General features: G+C 36.3%; 1 protein-coding gene across 1 annotated transcript in view; it reads left to right on the top strand.

The window, feature by feature from the left end:
• The window catches only part of LOC121422954 (metallophosphoesterase 1 homolog), a 46,732-nt gene extending 23,411 nt beyond the window's left edge, over window positions 1-23,321 (top strand). The window contains exons 4-7 of the mRNA XM_041618196.1: window positions 849-1,010; window positions 11,620-11,670; window positions 15,031-15,205; window positions 22,789-23,321. Of these exons, the coding sequence (XP_041474130.1) occupies window positions 849-1,010; window positions 11,620-11,670; window positions 15,031-15,205; window positions 22,789-22,967 (567 nt within the window). The 3' untranslated portion in view covers window positions 22,968-23,321. The remainder of the gene's footprint in view (window positions 1-848; window positions 1,011-11,619; window positions 11,671-15,030; window positions 15,206-22,788) is intronic.
• Window positions 23,322-24,413: the final 1,092 nt, after the last annotated feature.

Genomic DNA, 24,413 nt, shown 5'->3' with positions numbered 1-24,413 from the left:
TACAGCGATCCCGTTCCATAGACCCAGTTTTTCACACCGCCTGGTATATATTTTGTTCCCAAGACACTGTATTTTACCCTCATGGACAGTTCCTTGGACCCCCATTTCAGGGTTTCATGAGGCACACCCCCATCAAAATATAATTTGAGTGCCCCCCCCCCCCTTGGGGGACGACTGTACACTTTCTGTATGGTGAAGAATTATGACATTTATAGGTTTCCATGTTCCTGTGACAAGATAGATCCTAGTAGCGTCTTTGTGTTTTGATCAGATCAATGTGCTACTATACAACCATCGTCCTAAGGAAAGACAAGATGGATCCTAACAATCTTGTGTTTTGATCAGATCAATGTGCTACCATACAACTATCGTCCTAATGAAAGACAAGATAGATCCTAACAGTAGTACATTCTTGTGTTTTGATGAGATCAATGTGCTACCATACATCCACCGTCCTCCTAATGAAAGACAAGATAGATCCTAACATAGTACATTCTTGTGTTTTGATCAGATCAATGTGCTACCATACATCCACCGTCCTCCTAATGAAAGACAAGATAGATCCTAACATAGTACATTCTTGTGTTTTGATGAGATCAATGTGCTACCATACATCCATCGTCCTCCCAATGAAAGACAAGATAGATCCTAACATAGTACATTCTTGTGTTTTGATCAGATCAATGTGCTACCATACATCCATAGTCCTCCCAATGAAAGACAAGATAGATCCTAACAGAAGTACATTCTTGTGTTTTGATCAGATCAATGTGCTACCATACATCCACAGTCCTCCCAATGAAAGACAAGATAGCTCCTAACATAGTACATTCTTGTGTTTTGATCAGATCAATGTGCTACCATACATCCACCGTCCACCTAGTGAAAGACAAGATAGCTCCTTCAGGACTCAGTTACAGGAGATGGGGAAGACTACACAGAGTGCAAGTATTCACATAGTCCTCTCGCATACAGGAATCTCAGAAGCCATGTTGCATAGGCATATACAAGTAAGTAGTCATGAAATGAAGGTTGAACATAGATTGCAGGGTGCTACATGACTTTTTAGAAGCACTTGCCCAGTTGGGCAAGTAAATTTTGAAATAGTTGGAATATACTTGCCCAAAAATCTATTTCACTTGCCCGAAAAAAAACCTTGAAAAAAAAAAGTTTTACCTCTTCCAGAGAAAGTTTTGCGGTTTTATAAAACCATTGAACCTTTTCTCTCTTTGACATGGAATGATTACCTTTTTATTGCATTTCTTTATCTAAAGTGATTTTATTTTGCCTGCCATGACCAAAATTAGAGTCAATATCATATCGACCCTAATTTCGGTCATTCTACTGTGAGAATTCTGCTTGCCCAATTCGGGCAAGTAGTTTTGGTCTTTACTTCAAAATACTTGCCAGACTTAAACTTTGACTTGCCCCGGGCAATCGGGCAAGTGCTTATGTAGCACCCTGGATTGCTAATACTTCCTGATTAGTTTTGTTTAAACCCATGGAGGTACATGGACAGTTCCTGTTTTGGGAGGTACTATCGCTAGACTTTCTCTTTGTCCTGAATTCAAGTATTTATGCCCGGGGGGGCCACTTACATTGACGAGTGGATACCATGCGCAACCCCCAAAACACGTAAAAAGGATGTCTTTTTCACGATAGGGCACGTTACGTACGTAACGTGATAAGGGTGTCAAAAACACAAAAATAATGAAAAAAGGGTATCCATTTCGCTAGGAAAATTACGTGTTTAGGGTCGAATTTGCGGGGATGATAAAACAAAATTAAATGTTTTGTAAAGGATATCCATTTTGCCCCAATATACGTGTTTAGAGTCCGATTTGCGCGAGGTGGAGAAGGTGGGGTCATACTAAACCAAATAAGGTAAAGCCGACGACCAAAGGACCCGTAACAATAAAACATTCCTGTACTTGTTTAGGGGTTCATTTCAGGGAATATTTGCCAAGAGTATCGTTTTGTTTCCAAGACTTGTTAAGGGTAGGGTTTCACACGCCAATACTTGTTAAGGGGTGCATTTTCAGAATATGGAAATAACGTGTTTAGGGTGCTTTTCGAAACCCCATGGTCGCGCATGGTATCCACTCGTGAATGGAAGTGCCCCCCCCCCCCCCCGGTATTTATGTACAAAGAGAAAAATATACTGAAAAATTTATTATTTCCGGTGCATGTTATGTATGTATGCCCTTCCTGAGTATAAGTTTGACTTGTGCTTTGATAATGAAAACAATGAAATGACTATTTAAACTTCAAATTTGCAACTTCATTAAAACTTTGCTTTATATCAATCATTTTGACCTGTGTTATATTCCATTTTTTTTTTCAGATTTAAAATATGAAAAAAAAATGAACAGTAGCTGCTGATTTGAGGATCAGAAGTAGATTAAGTTTGACGTGATGAAACCTGTGTGCCTCTTTCAGCTTTTTGCATGTTGCATTGTGGTGCGTTGGTTCTGAGTCTGGCTCCCAATCTATTGATCTGAATGAGAAGGTGGTGTTATTCAGTTCCACTCTGTAACATTAATTTACCTTCAGAAAAATCCATCTGCATTTGTCCAAATTCATAAAAATGGTTTCAAATCCATGGTCTAAACTATATTTATGCAGATTTTATGCAATAGTTGCATTTATTGTAATATGTCCGTTGAGAAAGTGTCTCCAAAAGAATATGCCCCTTTTTCATGGGCCACAAAAATTACCACTCATTACCAAAGTTACCTCAATAGCGTGACAATGATTTCTGTAAATTGATTATTGCAGAAACAGCTCATCAGTGCTGTAGTAACTACATGTAGTTTAAATTTAGTGCACTGTAATTGAATTTGAAAGAAAAATAGCTCTTGATACACACACACTGTCCAAGAATGGGAAATTACTCTTGCTATTGATAACATTCTTATGTACTTGAAGTGTAGTTTGCAGGGTTTCAGCTGGCAGGGTTTCATATAGACAGATATATTGTGGTGTCTAGTTGTAGGTGACAGTACTCAATGTGAACAATGAAAAGTGTTGATTGACATCAAGGGAATGGATGGCATAATGTGAGCAATGACTGGCATCAGTGATACCCCTTTCATAAACGCATCCTCCAATTATCCGCCTAAGAGTAATGCGGATAATTCAACAAAAGTGGCATTCACAAACTCCGAAAATAATCCACACTTGTTTTACGAGCTCCCGACCTGAAAAAGGCGGATAATTGTCATGGCAACTGCACACGCCCCCTCCGATTGGGTTGCGTTGTAAAAGGGTCCACATTACTTTCGAAATGTGTTCATAAAGTCAAAATCTGGTCCTGATGCCGCTATTATGCGGATAATTGCAGCATCGAAATAATGCGCATAACTCTGGTTCTGCTCCGATTTTACGACCAAATTATGCGGATAATATTCGCATAATTGGGTTTATGAAAGGGGTATTAGAGCAATGACTGCTATCATCAGTGGAGGATATCCTAGGAGGAAGATAATTGATATAACATACATGTACATGTACATGTACAATGCTCTTTCCCTTTGCAGCATTGATCAAAAGTATCTTCATTACTCCATCATCTAGGAAGTGTTTTCTCAGAAACGGGGCTGTGTGGTCGAGATGATGAATGTTGTAATAGGATTTTCAGACAAAGAAGAATGCAATTATTAAAGGTCAAGTCCACCACAGGAAAATACTGACTTGGATAAATAGAGAAAAATCAAACTAGCATAGTGCTGAAAGTGTCATCAAATTTGGATGTAAAATAATCAAGTTATGACATTTTAAAGTTTCACTTAGTTTTCACAAAACAGTGATATGCACAACTAGGTGAGTCAGGCAATGATGTCCATCACTCACTATTTCTTTTGTTTTTTATTGTTTGAATTATACAATATTTTATTTTTTATAGATTTGACAATAAGGACCAACTTGACTGAACCATATAGTATTAACCAATGCTAATTCCACATGTTCAGGGAGGAATTAATCGTTGTATCACTTGACAATGAGGAGAAAATTAGAATATTACATATAATAAAATACAAGAAATAGTGAGTGGATGACATCATCAGCTTCCTCATTTGCATACCAGCCAGGATGTGCATATAACTGTTTTGTGAAATTAAGCGAAACTTTAAAATGTCATAACTTTCTTATTTTACATCAGATTTTGATGAAATTTTGAGTGTTATACTTGTTGGATTTTTATCTTTTTATTCAAATCAACATTTTGTTTGGGTGGACTTGTCCTTTAAAATAGGATTGATTGTAAAGTATCTCGACTTGTGCCTCGTAAATTACCACATTTTATAGCACTTTTGCATCGTATTGTCAGCTTATGAATCAGATACAGTACAAGGTCTTCTGTTATAATTGGCTCTTGGTATTGATATGCAAGGGGCATCTTCATCAGAACAATTTTGATGCTCTAGCTCGCTATTTGCTAATCTGATGTATAAAGCCTGCTCAGAGAATATTGGCCTTGTATTTCTACTTTTAATTTGTGTAGTATTTTTGATTGAATACTTAGTCTGGAACACCATGGATCTATTTCCAGAATACCCACAAAATCGCATATTAGCCTGATGTGTTGGTGCCGTCTTTACCAGATCAAAGTTAAACCCGTCCCTTAACCCTAAGAAGTTGGGGGGGGGGGCTTGCTGATTCAGCCCCTCCCCTCAACATTTTTTGTAATAAATCCGCCACACATTTTTTTTGAAAACAAAGAAATACATAAGAAATTTAGAAAACAATAGAATGAGAACATCAATATGATTTTGAAATTGTTTAAAAGTGCATTTGATCAAATTCATGTAAAGGGTCTGTACCAAAAATTAGCAGTTTAGGATCTTTATTTAGTTAATTAGAGCAAACTTTTTAATTTTACTTATAAATTAGCATTAATTCATTACCACTGAGAGTCCGTTGTTCTTTAGCTCAAAGTTTTGTCTGACTTGGTTTTGATGAAGACTGGGAGGCAAACTGAAGCATGCTTCAGCAGCTGATCCACTTTGTAGTGGGCTAGACAAAATAAATCTACTTTGATCTAATGAAGATACTATTAACTATAGATAATAGGCTTGGAATGGATGCAGATAGATAGAAAGATTGGGTGGGAGGGGGGGGGGTAGACATACGATGGGGAGTGGTGGGTAGAGAAAGAGGAACAGAAATATAGGAAAGTGATACCGTGTATGTAGGATAATTATACATCTAGGACAGTAGGATGTGAGATAGGTTAATAATCATCATGGTAATATAAGGGAGAGAGAGAGAGAGAGAGAGAGAGTAAAAGAAGGAGAAAATGTGTGTGAGAGAGGGGGAGAGAAAGAAGGATCAAGAGATTGACAGAAAGAGAGAAGAGGAGAAAATGGGAGAGAAGGAGGGGAGAGAAAGTAATATAAAGAGTAGGAAGGGGATGGAAAGAATGAAACTGAAAGAGTAAGAAAGAAATAATACCCTTTTCATAAACCTATCCTCCAATTAGCCGCCTAAGAGTAATGCGGATAATTCAATAAAAATTGCGTTCACAAACTCCGAAAATAAGCCGCATTATTTTTACGAGCGCCCGTCCTGAAAAAGGCGGATAATCGTCATGACAACTGGACACGCCCCCTCCGATGCGGTTGGGTTGGAAAAGGGTGACCTTGTGACCGCACCATGGCAATTATCCGCATTATTTGGAAATGCGTTCATAAACTCAAAATCTTGTCCCGATGCTGCTATTATGCGGATAATAGCAGCATCAAAATAATGCGGATAACTCTTGTCCTCCTCTGATTTTACGACCAAATTATGCTGCTATTAGCCGCATAATTGGGTTATGAAAGGGGTATAAGACTAAACAGGAAAGGAAGAAAAAGGAGAAAGAGTTTATAGAGAGCGAGAAAAAAAGAACTATTGAATACTCTGTAGTTTATAAAGCAGACAAGTTTGTTTACAAATTCATGCAATCTCAATGTGAAGGTCACAAACATAGCACTATCTCATTTACTATTTATTGTTGCCTCAAGCCCATATCAGTCAATGTCTGAAGTGTGAATTATATTATGAAAATATGATGTCCTTTTTGATACATGCAGCATATACTCTGTCAGCAGGAAAGTGGTGGATGAAATTGATATGGACTGTCTACTATTGAATTAACATTCCTCAAGGACTAAATTCAATTTCAAGGGGAATATACATGTAGATGGTATAAAAAGATTAATGTGTATGTACAGGGATCCCCCAAATCCAACTTTTTGCAGGAGTCCTGTCAAAAGGCAATTTATTTTTTGCAAAATCACCCATTTTATTTTTTTCCAATCGAAATTTAATTTTTTTTTCCTTAGATAGCTTGTGCCTCATGTAGGTGTATTTTCTCCAGGTTGAAATGTTCTTTCTCCTGCCCAATACTCTTTTCTAAGTTATTAGAATTTAAGAAATACATGTAAATAATAATATATTATATATATATATAACTGGTGTGTTGGCTCAGTTGGTAGAGCGTCCGTCTCACATCCGGGAGGTCAGGGGTTCAAACCCCGGCCGCGTAAGACCAAAAGACGTTAGAAGATGGGAGTTGCTGCTACCCTGTTTGGCGTTCAACAATCAAAGGGATAGAGCCTCGTCGATCTGGGACTGCACGGTGGCTGCCGGGCCCACGATCAATTGGTCAAAGCAAATTTTCGGAGTATTTCATTTCATGTCTATTTTGAACAATAAATTATGCATTTAAAAAAAAAATATTTTCTTCTTATATGCACATATATCTATCAGTATCATCAAATGTCCATCTGCAAAATACCTGTACAGTATGCTACACTTGTATGTATGTATGCTGCGATCAAGGTGCAAGCCACATACCTTTAATACTTGAAGTTAAACTTATTAAAAGTTTTCTCATTTTTCTATAAAAACAATTTTTTTTACTATGTACTACAAAGAAACTTTTCACTCATGTTTATAGAATGAAGCTTGCTCTGTATTCCACTGTTCTTCCATCTCCCAATTTGTTTTCTTATTCAAAATGCAGGAATAATTCAATAACATTTTCGTCTCAGGCTAGAATTGCGCCTGCAAATCAAATTGCATGGTTTTGGCATTCAAATGGGGAACTAGATTTCTTGTCCCAAAGGTATCTATTTCTTTCCCTTCTGATTTTGATTGTGGACTGTGTGGTGATAGTGGTGGTGGTTTCCAAATCCAAATCCATAATTTATTGTTCGAAATAGACATGAAATGAAATACTCCGAAAATTTGCTTTGCCCAATTGATCGTGGGCCCGGCAGCCACCGTGCAGCGCCAGATCGACGAGGCTCTATCCCTTTAATTGTTGAACGCCAAACAGGGTAGCAGCAACTCTCATCTTTTAACGTCTTTTGGTCTGACGCGGCCGGGGTTTGAACCCCCGACCTCCCGGTTGTGAGACGGACGCTCTACCAACTGAGCCAACACACCGTTGATGTTCTAACAATGTTCAATGTTTTATTTAGCTGTTTGTAAGTCTGAGGTTAGCAATATCTTGGCCTTTAAAATTATTTTAAGGCCAAATCCACCCCAACACGAAGTTATCTTGAACAAATAGAATAAAATCAAGAAGGCACAACTTAAAATTTCATTGAAACCATGTATGTAAATGAAAATGAATATAGAATAATACATACACTGTATAAAGTTTCAGCAGTTTTCCAATTTTTTTTATTAGCTGTCATTTTCAGTGTTGTGTTTTCACCACATTGGGCTGTAATCTGATAGCCATAAATTAGCTAAATGTGACTTAACTTCGACCAATCTTTTATTTATTCATTCATTTATTTATTTATTCATTCATTCATTTTTAGGCAAGATAATAACATACATGACAGATTTAATGTAAACATCAAAAAAGAAATATAAGAGCAACAGCCAATGCCTGGGGATCACAGAAGAATTTAAAACTCACATTGGCTGGTGCCTACATAGAAATATATATAAATATCACTAGCCTACCTACGGTGGGAGGGTGGGGGATTGGCAGGGGGGCAGACTGCCACCCCCCTGACAAGTCACAACTCATGCAAGGGACCTATCCCTGGCCCCCCCCCCCACCCCACGAGAAGTTGGAGATCCTCTTTTTGTGTTTTTTTTTTCTTGTCATTTTTTTTTAAATTCAACTTGTATTCATTATGTTTTTTCTGTCTAGGAATTTTCACTATGATGATTGTGTTCTTTTCCAGACGTAACTCTATGTACATGTAGAGCTGATTAAGAAATTATTATGCCTACTACGTGTATACGTTGAATGTTCATGATAATCATAATTACCCCTTTTCCTTGTTGTTACTATATACCATATCATGTGTATTAATTGTGGATCAACCATGTAGGATTAAGGCTAATACTCATGGAATTATATATCCCGCATCCTGTACTGTTTCTCTCATATTTTGTACTACTACTAGTTTTATAATTTGTGATTAGGAATTGGAGTAACTTTAGTAATTACCCAATCATTGTGGATATCATGTAGGTATATTCCTAATAAAGTCTATTCCTCTGAACACATTGAAGGGGAAGTTCATGCTAATGTTAAAAATATTGTTGAAGGTTTGAAGAGAAACTAATCCATCAAAGAATATGTATTAAAGTGAGTTTATATGTAAACTGGGTTCCAAAAGAAACTTATCAAACTTCACAAGAACACTACACAAATTCTACTAAATAGTCAAAATGAACAAAATCTAAAAGCTTTGATATTACGTACTATTAAAAGCACATGTCAAAAATAAACATCTTGGTTTGATAACAAAAGGTGGTTTCAGACCGCCTCAAAGTTCGCCAGTTCCAGGTATTCTCTGATCGGGAAATTTACCCCGATCAGAAAATACCAGGTATTTTGGTAATGTGAAAGCAAACTATGCGTAATTTCCCCGAAAGAAAATACCCGCTAAATAGTAGGTACTTGGCGAAATTACAAGGACTTTCGCGGGGATTTTTCCAAAGGCGCCGTGGGTGGCTGCTGGGCTAGTGATTTTGAATCTCGCGCCTTGCCTGCATCTTACCATATACTACGCATGCCCGTAACTTCAGGAACTTATCCCGAAGGGTATGTTTCGGAGCGGTGTGAATGCAGGAATAATGGGTATTTTTCAGCCTAAAAAAAGTTCTCGTAATTTAACGGGGATTCTTGTGATCGAGGTGGTTTGAAACCACCTAAAGAGGCTGTAGCTCCCCACATCAATTAGTTCTAGAATCCATAGTCACAAAATGACAAAAGAAAGACCAATGAAAATGAGATGGGATTGAACCAAATGGTTATTCTTTTCCTGACCGCTATTGAGTCCATTATTTTGCTGTTCATGCATTATGCTTTTTAACCCCAATAGGTGCGTTTAAAATTTAAATTCAACTTCCTGTAACTTCTTAGTTTAATACTCAGGAAATCAATTAAACATGCGTGTGGTCATACTTTGAAGTTAATGTAAGTTTGTCTAATCCCCTCTCATTTTCATTGGCCTTTCATTTGCCATTTTGTGACTTTTGGAGTTTGGAACCAATTGATTTGAGGAGCTACAGCCTCTTTGTGATTGAATCGATCTCTTAATTATTGACGTGCTTAAAATATTATTGATGCTAGCCTTAGTATAGCCTAGACCTAGTGTCAAAATTTTGTTCATAAAAACTGAGCAGAATTCATGTAGTGCTCTTGTGAATTTGATAAGTTTCTTTTGGAACCCAGTTTAGTTCCTGATATTTTGATTTTGTGATGTCATATCAAGGAGCTTTGAAAGCCCCTTAGTCATGTGGAAGCAGCTCTTCACTCCTTACATGTAGTTATATGGAGGCAGCTCTTCAATATGTCATGTTGTATAATTTTCATGGTTTTCTCATTTCTTGATGGTCCATGATTTCTAATGTTAATGATGTTTTTAAAGATATAAATCCATATGAATGTACGTGTAGGAGAAAATCATTTTCAATTATTCACATGACAAATCTGCTCACATGTGACCTCTACTCAAAAAATTATTTTTGTATTGGTTATTCTTTAACTAATTTTCATTAAAGGGGAATGAAACCTTTGGAACAAATAGGCTTGTGTAGAAACAGAAAAATCAAAGAATAAGAATAAAGAAATTTTGAGAAAAATCAGACAAATAATGAGAAAGTTATGAGTGTTTGAATATTGCAATCACTAATGCTATTTAGATCCTCCCATTGGCAATGCGACAAGGATGTGTGATGTCACTGATAAACAACTTTCCATTTGGTGGACTACAAAATACCCTCAAAATGTCTCTTTTTGCTTTTTCTTATGATGATACAAACTCTTTTTATCCATGATGTATTCTTAAAAATATGTATTACATGCCCTCATGTAGAAAGAACACATGATCTATGGTTAGATGTGATAAAAGAGGCAATTCAAGTGAAATATATACTAAAGTAATGGGGAGAGTTGTTCATAAGTGACATCACACATCTTTGTCGCATTGCCAATTTGCTATCTCCATAGCAATAGTGATCGCAATATTCAAATTCTCATAACTTTCTCATTATTTGTCCAATTTTTCTCAAATTTGTGTTGGTCTGTTTCTTTGATTTTTCTGTTTTCACACAAGCTATCTTGTTCTAATGGTTTCATTCTCCTTTAATATGTTACTTTTTGTTGCTTTGATTACAAACAATTCTAAATGTGTGTGAATTTCCCTTTTTAAAGGTCAATTCCACCCCAGAAAAATGTTGATTTGAATAAATAGAGAAAGATAAAACTAGCACAACACTGAAAATTTCATCAAAACCTGATATAAAATAAGAAATTTATGACATTTTAAAAGTTTTGCTTATTTTTCACGAAACAGTGATATATATGCACAACTCGATATTGAACACACAAATGAGACAGAGGATGATGTCTCTCACTCACTATTTCTTTTGTTTTTATTGTTTGAATTATGTAATATTGCATTATTTTACCGATTTGACAAAAAGGACCAACTTGAGTGAACCATACATGTATATAAACAATGCTAATTCCACATGTTTAGGGAGGGATTAATCATACATATAGTTTCACTTGACAATGAGAAGAATATTAGAATATTTCATGTAATGAAATACTAAAGAAATAGTGAATGGATGACGTCATCAGTCTCCTCATTTGCATACCAAGCAGGATGTGCATATAACTGTTTTGCGAAATTAAGCGAAACATTAAATATAATTACTTTCTGATTTTACATCCGATTTGGATGAAATTTTCAGTGATGTGCTTATTGGATTTTTCTCCTTTTATTTAAATCAGGTTTTTGTTGGGGTGGACTTGCTAAGGGCTGCAGGGTAGGAAGAGCTACTGATCACAGTTGGATGTACATGTAGATAAGTTTCATAAGTTTTTTTTTGTCGGGCAAAAAAGAAAGGAAGTCATGTCGAAAAAGAAAGAGAATTGAAAACCTTTCCCCCTAAAACAACTTTTGGAGTGGCAAAGGAACGTTCTTACTAGACAAAGCTTTGGTGTTCAACCATTTTTAATACATCTACACAGTAGCTTGGCCCTTTCTTGCCTCTTCTGTTCAGAATGTTCCGCTGCAACTGTTCTTGTTATATGTTACACATCATGTGGTATTAAAATATTTTCCTAATCATTCCCCATTCTTCTAGATTATGCGAGTGCTGAAACCCAAGTATGCCTTTAGTGCCCATTCCCATTATGTAAGTATATCTTCTTGATAGTGTTTTCAACTTTGCCTGGTAAGATCAGTATGGATGATAATAGCTTTCATATTGAAATATGACTGCTGTAACATTTAAGAACAATGGACTTTTAGCAAGAGTTTAACAGTGGATTTTTTTTCGATTTGAATGGCATAATGACTGTACACAATTGAGATAGTATTGTGTGATATATTTTTTGAAGGTATAAAAGATGAGACAGTTGTTTACACATATTTCTATTCTAATAAAGAGAATAAGAATTAATGACACACACACGTACACACAGTGATTAAAGTTAAATTACCTTGATATCTGTAAGGTTATGGAATTAATGATAGATACATGTAGCCCAAAATCTTCATAGTAGTTTATTATTTAGTATGAAATTGGGCCATTACAGCTGAATGTTTTTTAGCCAGCATATATGCTGAGGTACTTAGCTATGGCGAGTGGTTTTCTTAATCACATTTCTTGATATAAAGAATTGCCTTTTGAACAAACAAGATTCTTCATATAATTAGGAGTGGGCTATACATGGGTCAAAAATACTTTTTTTGTAATTTCAATATGGGAACAGTTTTTTTTTATTCCTTGTAATGTATCTCAACATAAAATGACAATATATTTTGTCTTGGGTCCGAGAAAAAAGTGTGCCGGGCCAAAATCCAAAATGGCCGCCAAAACCACCCAAAATCACAGTTTTGGCCACAACTTCTTTATTTGGTGGTCTTTTTCTTTGGTTTTGGTGTCTATTCATATGTATTTGGGGGCAGGCAATTTGTTTTTCCTATTTTTAATACTTTTAAACCATTATTTGTAGAGTTAACAGGTAATTGTACCTAAATTTTTCAATTTTTATAGCCTTTTTTCAGCCAAAAAGTAGATTTTATCGTCCTGGGGTTCTTCGATATTAGGTGGTACGAGGTCAACAATAGCAAGCAGCTTCATAGAGCTATATCGCTTTTATTCCTCTACTATGGGTTTTACGGATATTTGTGAAATATATCTTACATAAAAAAAATGTTAATTATCCATAGTGGCTATACAGTATACAATGTACTGTACATAATATACTGCACTGCATAAATGCATTGGCCACCATGACAAGGCATGTATAAACTATAGTGTTATACATGTAGAAATGAGCTCTTAGGTTTAGAATTAGATGCCTTAGAAGTTGAAGATATGTTTTGTCTCAGAAACTGAGGACATGTTTTGTCAAATATGCTAATTCAGGGGGCGGAGAAAGGTAATTAACCCCACATCATGGCATTTACACTGTAGATATTCTGGGTCCCGTTGCATAAAAATTTACCATTATGTTAACTTAATGGTAACTTGCATGAAATCCTTGGTTCTGATTGGCTGTTGATCAACATTACCATAATTATATAGTTACCTGACCCCATAAACATAGGCCAGTTAGACACCACAACCAGGTAAAAAAGCCTCCAAATGAAGAAGATATGGCTACATGTATATGTGATGTACGTATATGATATGTGATATTTTATGTGAAATTCACGTTGCTGGTTTCATCATGTACATCAGCTGACAAGCAATCAAATTCACAATTCACAATCTAATTTTAAACCTTAAGAGCTTATTTCTATGACACTATAGTTTATATACAGGCCTTGTCATATGTCATGGTGGTCAATGCATGGAAATATGCAGTGTAGTATGTACAGTAACACTACATTGTATACTGTATTGCCCCTATGGATAATTAACATTTTTTGATTTAATAAGATATATTTCACAAATATCCGTAAAACCCACAGTAGAGGAATAAAAGCAATATAGCTCTATGAAGCTGCTTGCTATTGTTGACCTCGTACCATCTAATATCCAAGAACTCCAGGACAATAAAACCTACATTTGTCTGAAAAAAGGCTATAAAAATTGGAAAATTTAGGTATAATTACCTTTTAACTCTACAAATAGTGGTTTAAAAGTGCTAATTATAGGAAAAACAAATTGCCTGCCCCCTAAAACATATGAATAGACACCAAAACCAGAGAAAAAGACCACCAAATAAATAAGTTGTGGCAAAAACTGTGATTTTGGGTGGTTTTGGCGGCCATTTTGGATTTTGGCCCGGCACACTTTTTTCTCGGACCCGAGACAAAAAATATTGTCATTTCATGTTGAGATAAGGTAAAAGGAACACAAAAAAACTGTTCCCACAGTAAAACCCAAAATCACCCATTTATAGCCCACTCCTAATATAATGATAATACTTAATAATATGCAGCATTTATGTAGTGCTTAATACAGATGTTTCTCAGAGCTGCATACTATTACCCCAGCTTTAGCATGGCTACCCTGATCGGATGCTTGAGGGGTACCCATTTACCACACTTGGGTATAGAGTGGCAAATTATAAATAAACACCTTGCCAAAGGACGTCAGTGTTGCAGTGGGATTTGAACACCGGAGCTTGTGGTTCAAAATCTTGAGACTTATCCACTGAGCCTCAACACCTCTACTCTCATGATATTTTGTGTTATTGAAATGTAATCTTTGATTTCAAGCATGGAATACTTGATATCATTATAAAGGAATTTTTATGGTATTAAAGGGGAAGTTCACCCTGACAAAAAGTTTATTGTAAAAATAGCAGAAAAAATAATAAAATATATTGCCGAAGGTTTGAGAAAAATTCATCATATAATTAAAAAGATATTAGAATTTCAATTATTTGATTTGTGACGTCATATGCGAGCAGTATTCCTACATAGCGAATGGTAAAAAATCAATGAAATGTCATTTTCTCAGAAAATTGAAAATGGTTTTCACTGGAACTTTTGTATATCAATAGGCAAATCATTTCACACCCGATAATAAAAAGAAAACAAAATTAAGTCATAAAAACCATACAAAATTTGAAATTCATACATTTCATATTACATAACACATGGGGCAGCTGCTCGTTTATGACGTCACAAATCCAAAATTTTGAACTCTAATAACTTTCTTACTCTTTAACGGATTTTCCTCAAACTTTCACCAATATTTTTGACTATTTTTTCTGCTATTTTTACATTAAATTTTTCTTCAGGGTGAACTTCCCCTTTAAATGGGGAAACGTCTGGCCACATATAAAGTAAATTGGCATATGCTGGCTTAAACGTCCATGAGCGATTGCCTCTTCAAATAAATTCAGGTTGCCTGCGTTTTTTTTAAACCTTAAGTGAAATATGAAACTCATGCACATTACAGCTAACTTTGTTTAGGAACAAACACAATTTAGGGTCAAAGGACATTGGAGGCCATTGTGTCTGATGTCATTTACTGTTTCAGTGTTACTGTTAACAAAATAATATGTGATTTTATTGTTTTATCCTTTAACAGTCAAGTTACATGAAGCACAATCTACTGCAGCTGGTGGACTTTTACAAAAAAGTTTATCCGAGAGATAGCACATTGGATCGCATCACGGAAGATATCTTCATGGAGGAATATAGGATACCTACTTGTAGCTATCGCATGGGGGTACCCAATATGGCATATGCAGCAGCTGTAATAGGTGAGTAGCCATACTTACTTGTAGCTATCGCATGGGGGTACCCAATATGGCATATGCAGCAGCTGTAATAGGTGAGTAGCCATACTTACTTGTAGCTATCGCATGGGGGTACCCAATATGGCATATGCAGCAGCCGTAATGGGTGAGTAGCCATACCTACTTGTAGCTATGGCATGGGGGTACCCAATATGGCATATGCAGCAGCTGTAATAGATGAGTAGCCATAGCTACTTGTAGCTATCGCATGGGGGTACCCAATATGGCATATGCAGCAGCCGTAATGGGTGAGTAGACATACCTACTTGTAGCTATGGCATGGGGGTACCCAATATGGCATATGCAGCACCTGTAATAGGTGAGTAGCCATAGCTACTTGTAGCTATCGCATGGGGGTACCCAATATGGCATATGCAGCAGCCGTAATGGGTGAGTAGCCATACCTACTTGTAGCTATGGCATGGGGGTACCCAATATGGCATATGCAGCACCTGTAATAGGTGAGTAGCCATAGCTACTTGTAGCTATCGCATGGGGGTACCCAATATGGCATATGCAGCAGCCGTAATGGGTGAGTAGCCATAGCTACTTGTAGCTATGGCATGGGGGTACCCAATTATGCATATGCAGCACCTGTAATAGGTGAGTAGCCATAGCTACTTGTAGCTATCGCATGGGGGTACCCAATATGGCATATGCAGCACCTGTAATAGGTGAGTAGCCATACCTACTTGTAGCCATCACAGTGAGAGGTAATGGACTGATAGGGTGTAAGTCAAATGTGGATCTAGGATTTATGAGGGGGAAGGCAAATTTGAAAAGGAAGCAAGATGGAAAAGGTCATCACTTTGAAAAGAGACGTATTTCATCCTTCTTTTGAAAGGGACAGGGTACTTGAGGGGTATACCACATGATATTCTTTGTGTAAATAATTTGAGTAAAAGAAGGGACACATACCAGTTACCACCCCTGTACCCCCTTGGTTAGAACCTGGTGTGGGGAGACAGAAATATACATTGATGTAATTTGAAATAAATATAATGTAAAGGAAATCTAATGATGGAACGACATTCCCTTCTCCCTCATTGTGAAAAAAAGGCTATTTATTTTGCAGTCACACTTCCCCTACGGCGGCTGTACGGCAACTCGAAACAGCCGTTATAACATTATTTTTTTGTACCAGCTACATATAGGTGGTTTGGATAAAAAATGAATCAAACAGCTGTTTTTGACTTGCTTGCGGTATGGCTGCCATAGGGGAAATTTGACTGTAGCATCATCCATCTTTGATATGATGCACACTTTGATAGGAATGTGAGCATTTAATGTAGGTCAATGATTCCACTCCATGAAGCGTTGGCATAGTGTCCCACTTCTACATAGAACCCTCGGGGGCTGTCTGTCTAGATGGATGAGGGGGTAAAGACAAAGTAGACGTGTGTTGAGTAGGAGTTGATAAATGAATTAACCTGAATGAGGAAGGAGTGAAAGAGAGAGATGGGGAGGGGGGGGGTGGAGGGAAGTGGAGAGAGATAGAGAGGGGAATGGGAGGGAGAGTGAGGAGAGGGATGGGGTCAGTGGTGTACCAAGGATTTTCCACGGGGGGGGGGGCAAATTTGTCCGCCAAAAAATTTGATAAGCAAAAAAAAAAGTCTCTAACCACAAATAAAGGATTTCGTACCAGAAAAAAATTGGACAAGCAAAAATAATAAAAAAAGGTCTTCAAGTTCAAGGAGCGGGCAAGGGATCAGTTTTTATTTATCAGGGGGGGGAGCAGTCTGCCCCCCTCTGTCCCCCTGTAGTTACGCTAGTGGAAGGGGTGGAGGGTGGGGGCAGAGAGAATGTTGATTATATCACCCATATCAGATAACATGAAATATGACAGATCAGGAGCTGATGTCAGTTGGTATCTGTGGAAAGCGTGGTTTGGTTTTGTAGGTGGCGACGAGGGTATTTTTCACTCTGAAATTTAAAGGATGGGATGATACTCCTTATCATGTACAGGTAATTGGTAAAGAGAAAAGATTATATCTAACCTGCATCTGTACAAAAATGTGTAAAGTATGTTTGTGGTCCATGTCCATACACCTGTATGCAGTCTGTTTGTGAATGAGAATGGAAATATTTTTCAGGGTTTTCACTCTTAATTTTCTGACTCCTGCTTTATCATTTTTACTCCATTTTTGGTCTTTTATTCAGTATTGTACTAATTTTGCTAAGCTGGGGCTAAGAAATTTCATGCTTTTCATGCTTTGGTAATAAGTCTGGATTGTTTAACTAGACGTTTGGGTACATTTGGTCCTTTTTTAATCTGATTGTGCTGACAACATGCATAGCAGCATGTTGTTTCAACTTCCAAAGTATTTTCATGCACAGTAGGCAATGTATCTGCTTTGTTTTCCTGGAATCATCCCCCAACAAATTGTTTGTGATGACAAATTAATGTATGGGAGGTGTGATTGGCTGTGATGTACACAACTGAAGATGGTAGAGAATGAGAGATTGGACTTGATATTGATGGTGGTGTGACGATGGATGCAGGTGGCTATTAAATAGATGATTGATGGTAGTGAAGAAATGACAGCAGTGGTGGTGGTGTGAGAGCAGGGGCGGAAATCTCTCCCAAAAGGTAGGGGGTACGAGGGGCTGGAAAATAATTTGATAAGCAAAAAAAAAAAAGGGGTTATCACCCCAAATTAATGGTCAATTCGATGAAAATAAATTTGAAAAGCAAAAAAAAAGGTTATCATCCCAAAATACATGCTTTATATTTCGATTTTGAATGATGTATTTCTTACCATCATAAAAGACCAAAAATAGTAGGGGGGACATTTGATAGTGTGTCCCCCCCAACTATTTTGAGTAGGGGGATATGTCCCCCTGTCCCCCCTGGGATATCCGCCCATGTGTGAGAGAGATAGAATTGAAAAATAGGCGCCTGGGGGCCGTTTCATAAAGCTGTTCGTAAGTTAAGAGCGACTTTAAGAACGACTGGTGACCCTTTGTTACACGCTAAACCATCGCCAATGAAGATACATTTACAACAAGAAGGGATCACCAGTCGTTCTTAAAGATAAATTCCAGTTTTGGTAACGATCTCAAAATGACTTTTTACAGAAATCAATATAATGACCACCCAAGTGTCTGTTTGTATGAATAAAAAATATGTGCCAAAGGATTCTGGAATAAATTGTGTAATTGCTGAGAAATAAGCAAAATAAGCGCGGATTCGGTCACTTCCGTCGGGTCTTTATTCTAGCAATAATAATACACTGTCCCACGTGTGCCTATCTGTGCTGGGGATCTTCAGCGTGAACATTTTCAGCGTAGATTTCAAGATTTCACAAAAGTTTATGTAACTGTAACAGATCTAGATCCTTGATGATATACTGACAATTAAGCCTGGTTTTACAGACTTTCTCATGAAATCAGTGTTTACTGCAACTACTGGAATTTCTCTTTAAAGTCGCTCTTCACTTACGAATGGCTTTATGAAACACCCACCAGGCTGGGCTTTCATAAAGCTGTTCTTAACGACTGGAACATGTTCTTATACAAGAGTCAGCTATAGGTATACATCATATAGCACAAGAAAGGGTCACCAGTCATTCGTAAAGTCATTCCTAACTTACGAACAGCTTTATGAAACGGGCCCCTGATATATATAGGTGTGATAGATTCAGTTGAATGTGAAGGGGATGGGAAGTGGATGAGGACGGAGGGAGGTTTGTAGACCCCCCAAAACATGGATTGTGAATGATTCATGTACCAGTATGTCAGCTGCATTTCAAAGCTAGGCAGTTGTCCGTTGATTACGTAAATGTTGTCATGGCGATGAAATGATGTGCATTCTTGGGTTAATTCCAGTATTTTGTTCAGATGGAGCCCGTCTGTTTGATTGAAACATGGTTCATGTTCAATTTGATTAAAGGGGAAGTTCATCCTGACAATATTAAAGTTTTTTTAAGAAAAGGAGAAAAATTAAAGAAAAGTTTTAAGTCTCGAATACCTTTATTTTCCCTTAAAATGACTAATTAACAGCTACATGTAATTTTTACATAGACTTCAATGTAAATGTGAATTTTGAAATGTGTTTTTCTCCAATTGGACCTGCTGCACATAATGCAACATTGGATCACCCTAGTAAATTGTAGTTGTAATCTTGAAACATCAATAATTAAATCTGTACCAAAAATCGAATAATTATCTATTATTGTATGCATATTAATTATACTAATTAATTAAAAGTATTTAATTTCACATTTTTGCCCCCAAAATACCTGTCACTGTATTTATATGCTTGGCAAAATGACAACATCATTGGTAGAAATGTTTGTTGCAATGATACACAACATTTGTACTAAAAATTAAGATTACAAATTAGATAATTAACCAAATCTGTCCGGTTTACTAATTGATTAGGTTGCAGATCAGAGCTGACATACACATGTATTCCATTGCTGCATATTTTCAAAATTATCAAATTTTTATGACATTTAGTTGTTCCCTGCTTTAAAACACCCAGAAATGTGAGGATAACAGTCATATTACATATTATAGTAAGTTGCTAATTAGGTTTAATTAATATTTTATCATTTACCGCATCCACCGGCTCCACCACCCCTGTTACTTCAAACTTAATGTGCTATAGTTTTTGTTCCTGATATTGTATTGATCTAATTCATAGTAAAATATTTAGCCTATAGTTCTAGCTTCAAAATGAGATATTACCCAATAAATTTGGTCAAGATGCTGTGATGTAGCAACAATTTATCCATGGCACCGTGTGGAAAATTGTTCATACGCCACCCTTTTTGCATACCCAACTTATGAAATGCGACCAAATATATTATTTACAAATGAAAATACAAACACTTTGGGTAACTTGACAGATTAAGGAAAGGATGACCAGAGTGTAGAGATAAGGGGAAAGGGGGATACAACAGAGTAGGGAAAGAGGGTGGGAAAGATGAAGACAGAAGAGATGAGTGTGAGAGTGGTAATACACAGATGTAATTTTGATTTAAATTGAGAAGAGTACATGTATATCGAAATATGTAAATTGAAAGTGTCAGCGAACCCCCTTATATGAGTGTATTGAATTGTATATGGTATATACGGGATTATGGTGATAATTGACTAAGAACATTAATACAGTAAATAGGATGATAAAACATACTAGTAATCAAACAATACATTACTGAGAATTTAAGTGATAGGGTTGTGAAGCTTGCATGGAATAATAAAAGCAAAAATCTTGAAAAATGTACCACATATTAAACTTAAACAAGGAAAAGAACATAAAGAGTTGAATTTTGGAAAGAAAAAAAGAATAAATGCAATCAATCAAAATCAATGGGGGGGGGGGGGGCTACTCATATATGACCTCACAAAAGCAAAACTTAAAAAATCCACAACTATTGTTAATGTTACTAATAATTCATTTTATTTTCTGCTTTTATTAAAACCTATTTCAAGCCAGGATGGAGTTCCCCTTTAAGTAGAATCCGCAGTCGAGTGTTGGAGAGTATGGGGTTTATACATTTCTCAAGTTCATTTTATGATTGTACACTTATTTTGTGAATGTGAAAAAGTGACTACACTTTGGGAATATGTTACAAATTCATTAGAACGTAAAGGCAATGTTATTAATCTTATGAATTTTGAAAAAATTGTTTGGTGTATTAACTGATAAGTTTCTAACTTACATTTCATTGAATGTGAAATATTACATATATATTTGTAAATTTAGAGGTGATGCTCCAAATGTTGAATCCTTTAAGAATTTCATCAGATCTCAAAGGGAAACTGTATACTATATGGCCAAAAAAAAGAAACAAGTTCGCTTTACATTTTAAAAAATTGAGATTTTAGCTTTGAAGAAGTTCACTTGTAAAACATGTTGATTTTTTTTTATAACCCGCAAGTACAGGTTAATATTTTGCCAAGGCTCATTACCTGATATATTGGTTGTACGTACATGTATGTGTTCAGACTCTAATTGTTTAAGTTTGTTCTGGATTATGTTACTTGTCACTTTTTTTTCTTTATCAATGTTGTTGTTTTAATTTTGTTTGTTTGAATACGATCATGTCTAATTATGTAAATATTGTGATTTCTTGTAATTGATTATTTATGAAAACAATAAAAACAATTGAAAAAGTTCATTTTATGAGAGATGATTCATAAATCAATTCATTGAAATTCAAAATTTCATCTAAAGGGCATATCTGTCAAATTGGAAATTTAAATAGAGTTAATTATTTATTGCCTTTGCAAATTATGGATATTTGTGCAATATGATTGATTGATCGCTTTTAAAGGTAAATGCTAGTTTTGGTAACGATATCAAAATGAGTTCTTACAGAATCCAATGAAATGACCACCAAAGTGTCTGTTTGTATGAAAAAAATGTATGTGCCAAAGGATTCTGGAAGAAATTGTGTAATTGCTGAGAAATCAGTAAATAAGCACAGGATTCGTGTAGAGCGTCGGGCCCGACATTCAAAGCAATAATTATACACTGTCCCATGTGCGCTTATCTGTGTTGGGGATCTTCGGTGTGAAAATTTTTCAGCGTAGATTTCAAGATTTCACACAGTTCAGTTTATGTAATTGTACCAGATCTAGATCCTCGATGATATACAGACAATTAAGTCTTGTTTTACAGACTTCCTCATGAAATCAGTGTTTACTGCAACCACTGGAATTTCTCTTTAACTTTGCTATTGATTATAGTTACAGAACATGCAGTAGTTTATGTATTATGGAAACAATGGTTACTCTCAGTACTCTGTGTCACGTTTCAGTGAATCAATGAAACGTAAATGGTCAGGGTTGCCAAGTGTCCCTGATTGTCAGGGAGACCGACTGAGAATTGACTGATTTTCGACAGAGAAAAACCACAGATTTTCTACATTTTCCTGATTCATACATTGATTTCTTTCATTAGATTGTGTGTGATCGAGAAAGATCTCAATCCTTCCCCAGTAATTTTTCCCTGGAAGGTGGAAATGCTGTTATGCAGAGCTGCCAAGTAGTATGGATTTTCAGTATTTAGTACTGAAAAATGAGAATACTGATCGTTTCATGCAAAATACTGATTTCTCAAGTTTCAGTTTTATGTGTTGTCCTGTATTTCTTTGAAAATACTGATTTCCTTGCTGAAATACTGATTTTCAGCTTTAAAATACTGAAATTTTCTTGTTCAGGTTGGCAAATCTGGTTATGCCCTTTTTACATGTACATCCCCTCCGTTATTAAATTATTCTGTTAATTGCAGTTTGATAAGTTCTTATCATAAAACAGTACTGATTGTGGATGAATATCTGTTTTTACACCATGACAAAGACTGGTTGTACAGCTGCAGGGGCCCGTTGCAGAAAGAGTTGCAATCGATTGCAACTTTAAAAATCAGGCGCAACTACATTTTCAACCAATCAACAGAGCGCATTCTGGACTTGCGATTGATTTTTGGGCTTGCGTTTAAACGCAACTCTTTCTGCAACGGGCCCCAGGCCCCTGAATTTTATTCTTAGCTTAAAATCTGTAGTAATACCTTTTTTGCTTCTGTTTTGTTCTCTTAGATGCAGACGGCACCCTGCACTACACACTCCTATGGCTTCCCTCACGTTACAGACAGCTCTATAGATACGCAGCATTCGCCATCTTCATAGCAGTGGTTATCTTCTACCGCTTCATGTGTAGACCTCGAGCGAGGAGGAGACACGACTATTACTCTTACAATTCTCATATTGGCTCATGATCATGATGGGTTTTGTATATTTATTTTGTGATATTTCTTCAAATAGTACTGTAGTCTTGTGTGCTGTCTTTGCTGTGCAAAGGAAGATTTTTTTGTACAAGATGGGGGATTTTTGTAAGTGAAGGAGAGAGGGTCTTACTGGTGGGAGGAATATTGATTGTGGTAGTGTATACCACTAACTTTCTGAGTGGAATTTGCTGAAAGACAGTTCAAATAGCTTTGAGTAAAATCACATTTGCAGTGAATAAGAGGGATTCAGGTGACTCCTGTGGGAATATCAGGGTCCTGTTGTACAAAGAGTTGATCCGATCAATCGTAACTCGATGGAAATCCATTAGTGTCATAATTTTTTCTACGAAAAATTTGCACAATGTCCTTTTTATGCAAAGAGAAGCGCAGTGAATTTTCAAGAAAACAATGAATGCATGAATATACATGACAGCTATAAAATATTTTGAACGAACATGCATGATGGATGTTGACGTTGCTGGCCGTCCATAGTTGCGATTGATTGGATCAGTCGTAACTCTTTGTGCAACAGGGGCAAGGTATCATATCCCTTACTGAATGCCTCTTGTTCGGTGTCATCTCTATGGCCCGAATTAAAAAAGGTGGTTTTGAAAACCATAGGTTGAACCCATGGTTTATGCACATTTCCTGTATAAATTAAGCTAACATACCGCATATGATAAAAAACTCCAATGCAAAATGCACCCTTTTGTCGCAGTTAGTGCACTAAATTGATGCCTGTTGCCATGGTTAAGTATGCTATTTATTCCATGAGTTGGCTGTTTTGAACAGTGGACTCATTATTCAATTTGGTTCGCTTTGACAAAAGCGTGCATCAGCATTGGACATTTTTTTTAATATACATGGTAAATCAGGCTTAATTTATACATGAAATCTGAATAAACCATGGGTTCAGCCGATGGTTTTCAAAACCACTTTTGTGAATTGGGGCCTATCTGTCAAAGAAAGCCAAAGCAGCAATCACAACCTACCGGCACATGTAGTCTGAATCATAAAAGCAATAGATAATCGATGAGTGAGGTACTTTTATCATGGTCAAGTTTATAATTAGTTTTGTATTAAAGGTCAATTTATGCATTGTTTACTATACAATGATTCCTTTGTGAATCATGGATATCTTTTTGAAGGTTCATATTTTAATTTTAATTAAAAAAAAAAACGTTTTGTTATTTTAAAAGGAAATTATGATAGGCAGTACAGCCATAAGGTTTGAAGACTACAGACATTGTGGACATTGTGGTCATTCTGGACATTGCGGACGTTCTGGACATTGTGGTCATTTTGTACATTGATAGAGAAACTTGTTGAGTAATAAACCTTTTATTGGAGGTCTGACATTTTATTCATCTCTCTTAGTCTCATTTTGAAGATTTTATACACATTTAATATGTTCTCAAATAATTGTATTAAAAAATG

Source organism: Lytechinus variegatus, chromosome 10, assembly GCF_018143015.1.
Source record: "Lytechinus variegatus isolate NC3 chromosome 10, Lvar_3.0, whole genome shotgun sequence".
Lineage (NCBI taxonomy): Eukaryota > Metazoa > Echinodermata > Echinoidea > Temnopleuroida > Toxopneustidae > Lytechinus > Lytechinus variegatus.
The sequence above is the reverse complement of the archived record's forward strand: the minus strand, read 5'-3'. Positions and strand labels throughout refer to the sequence as shown.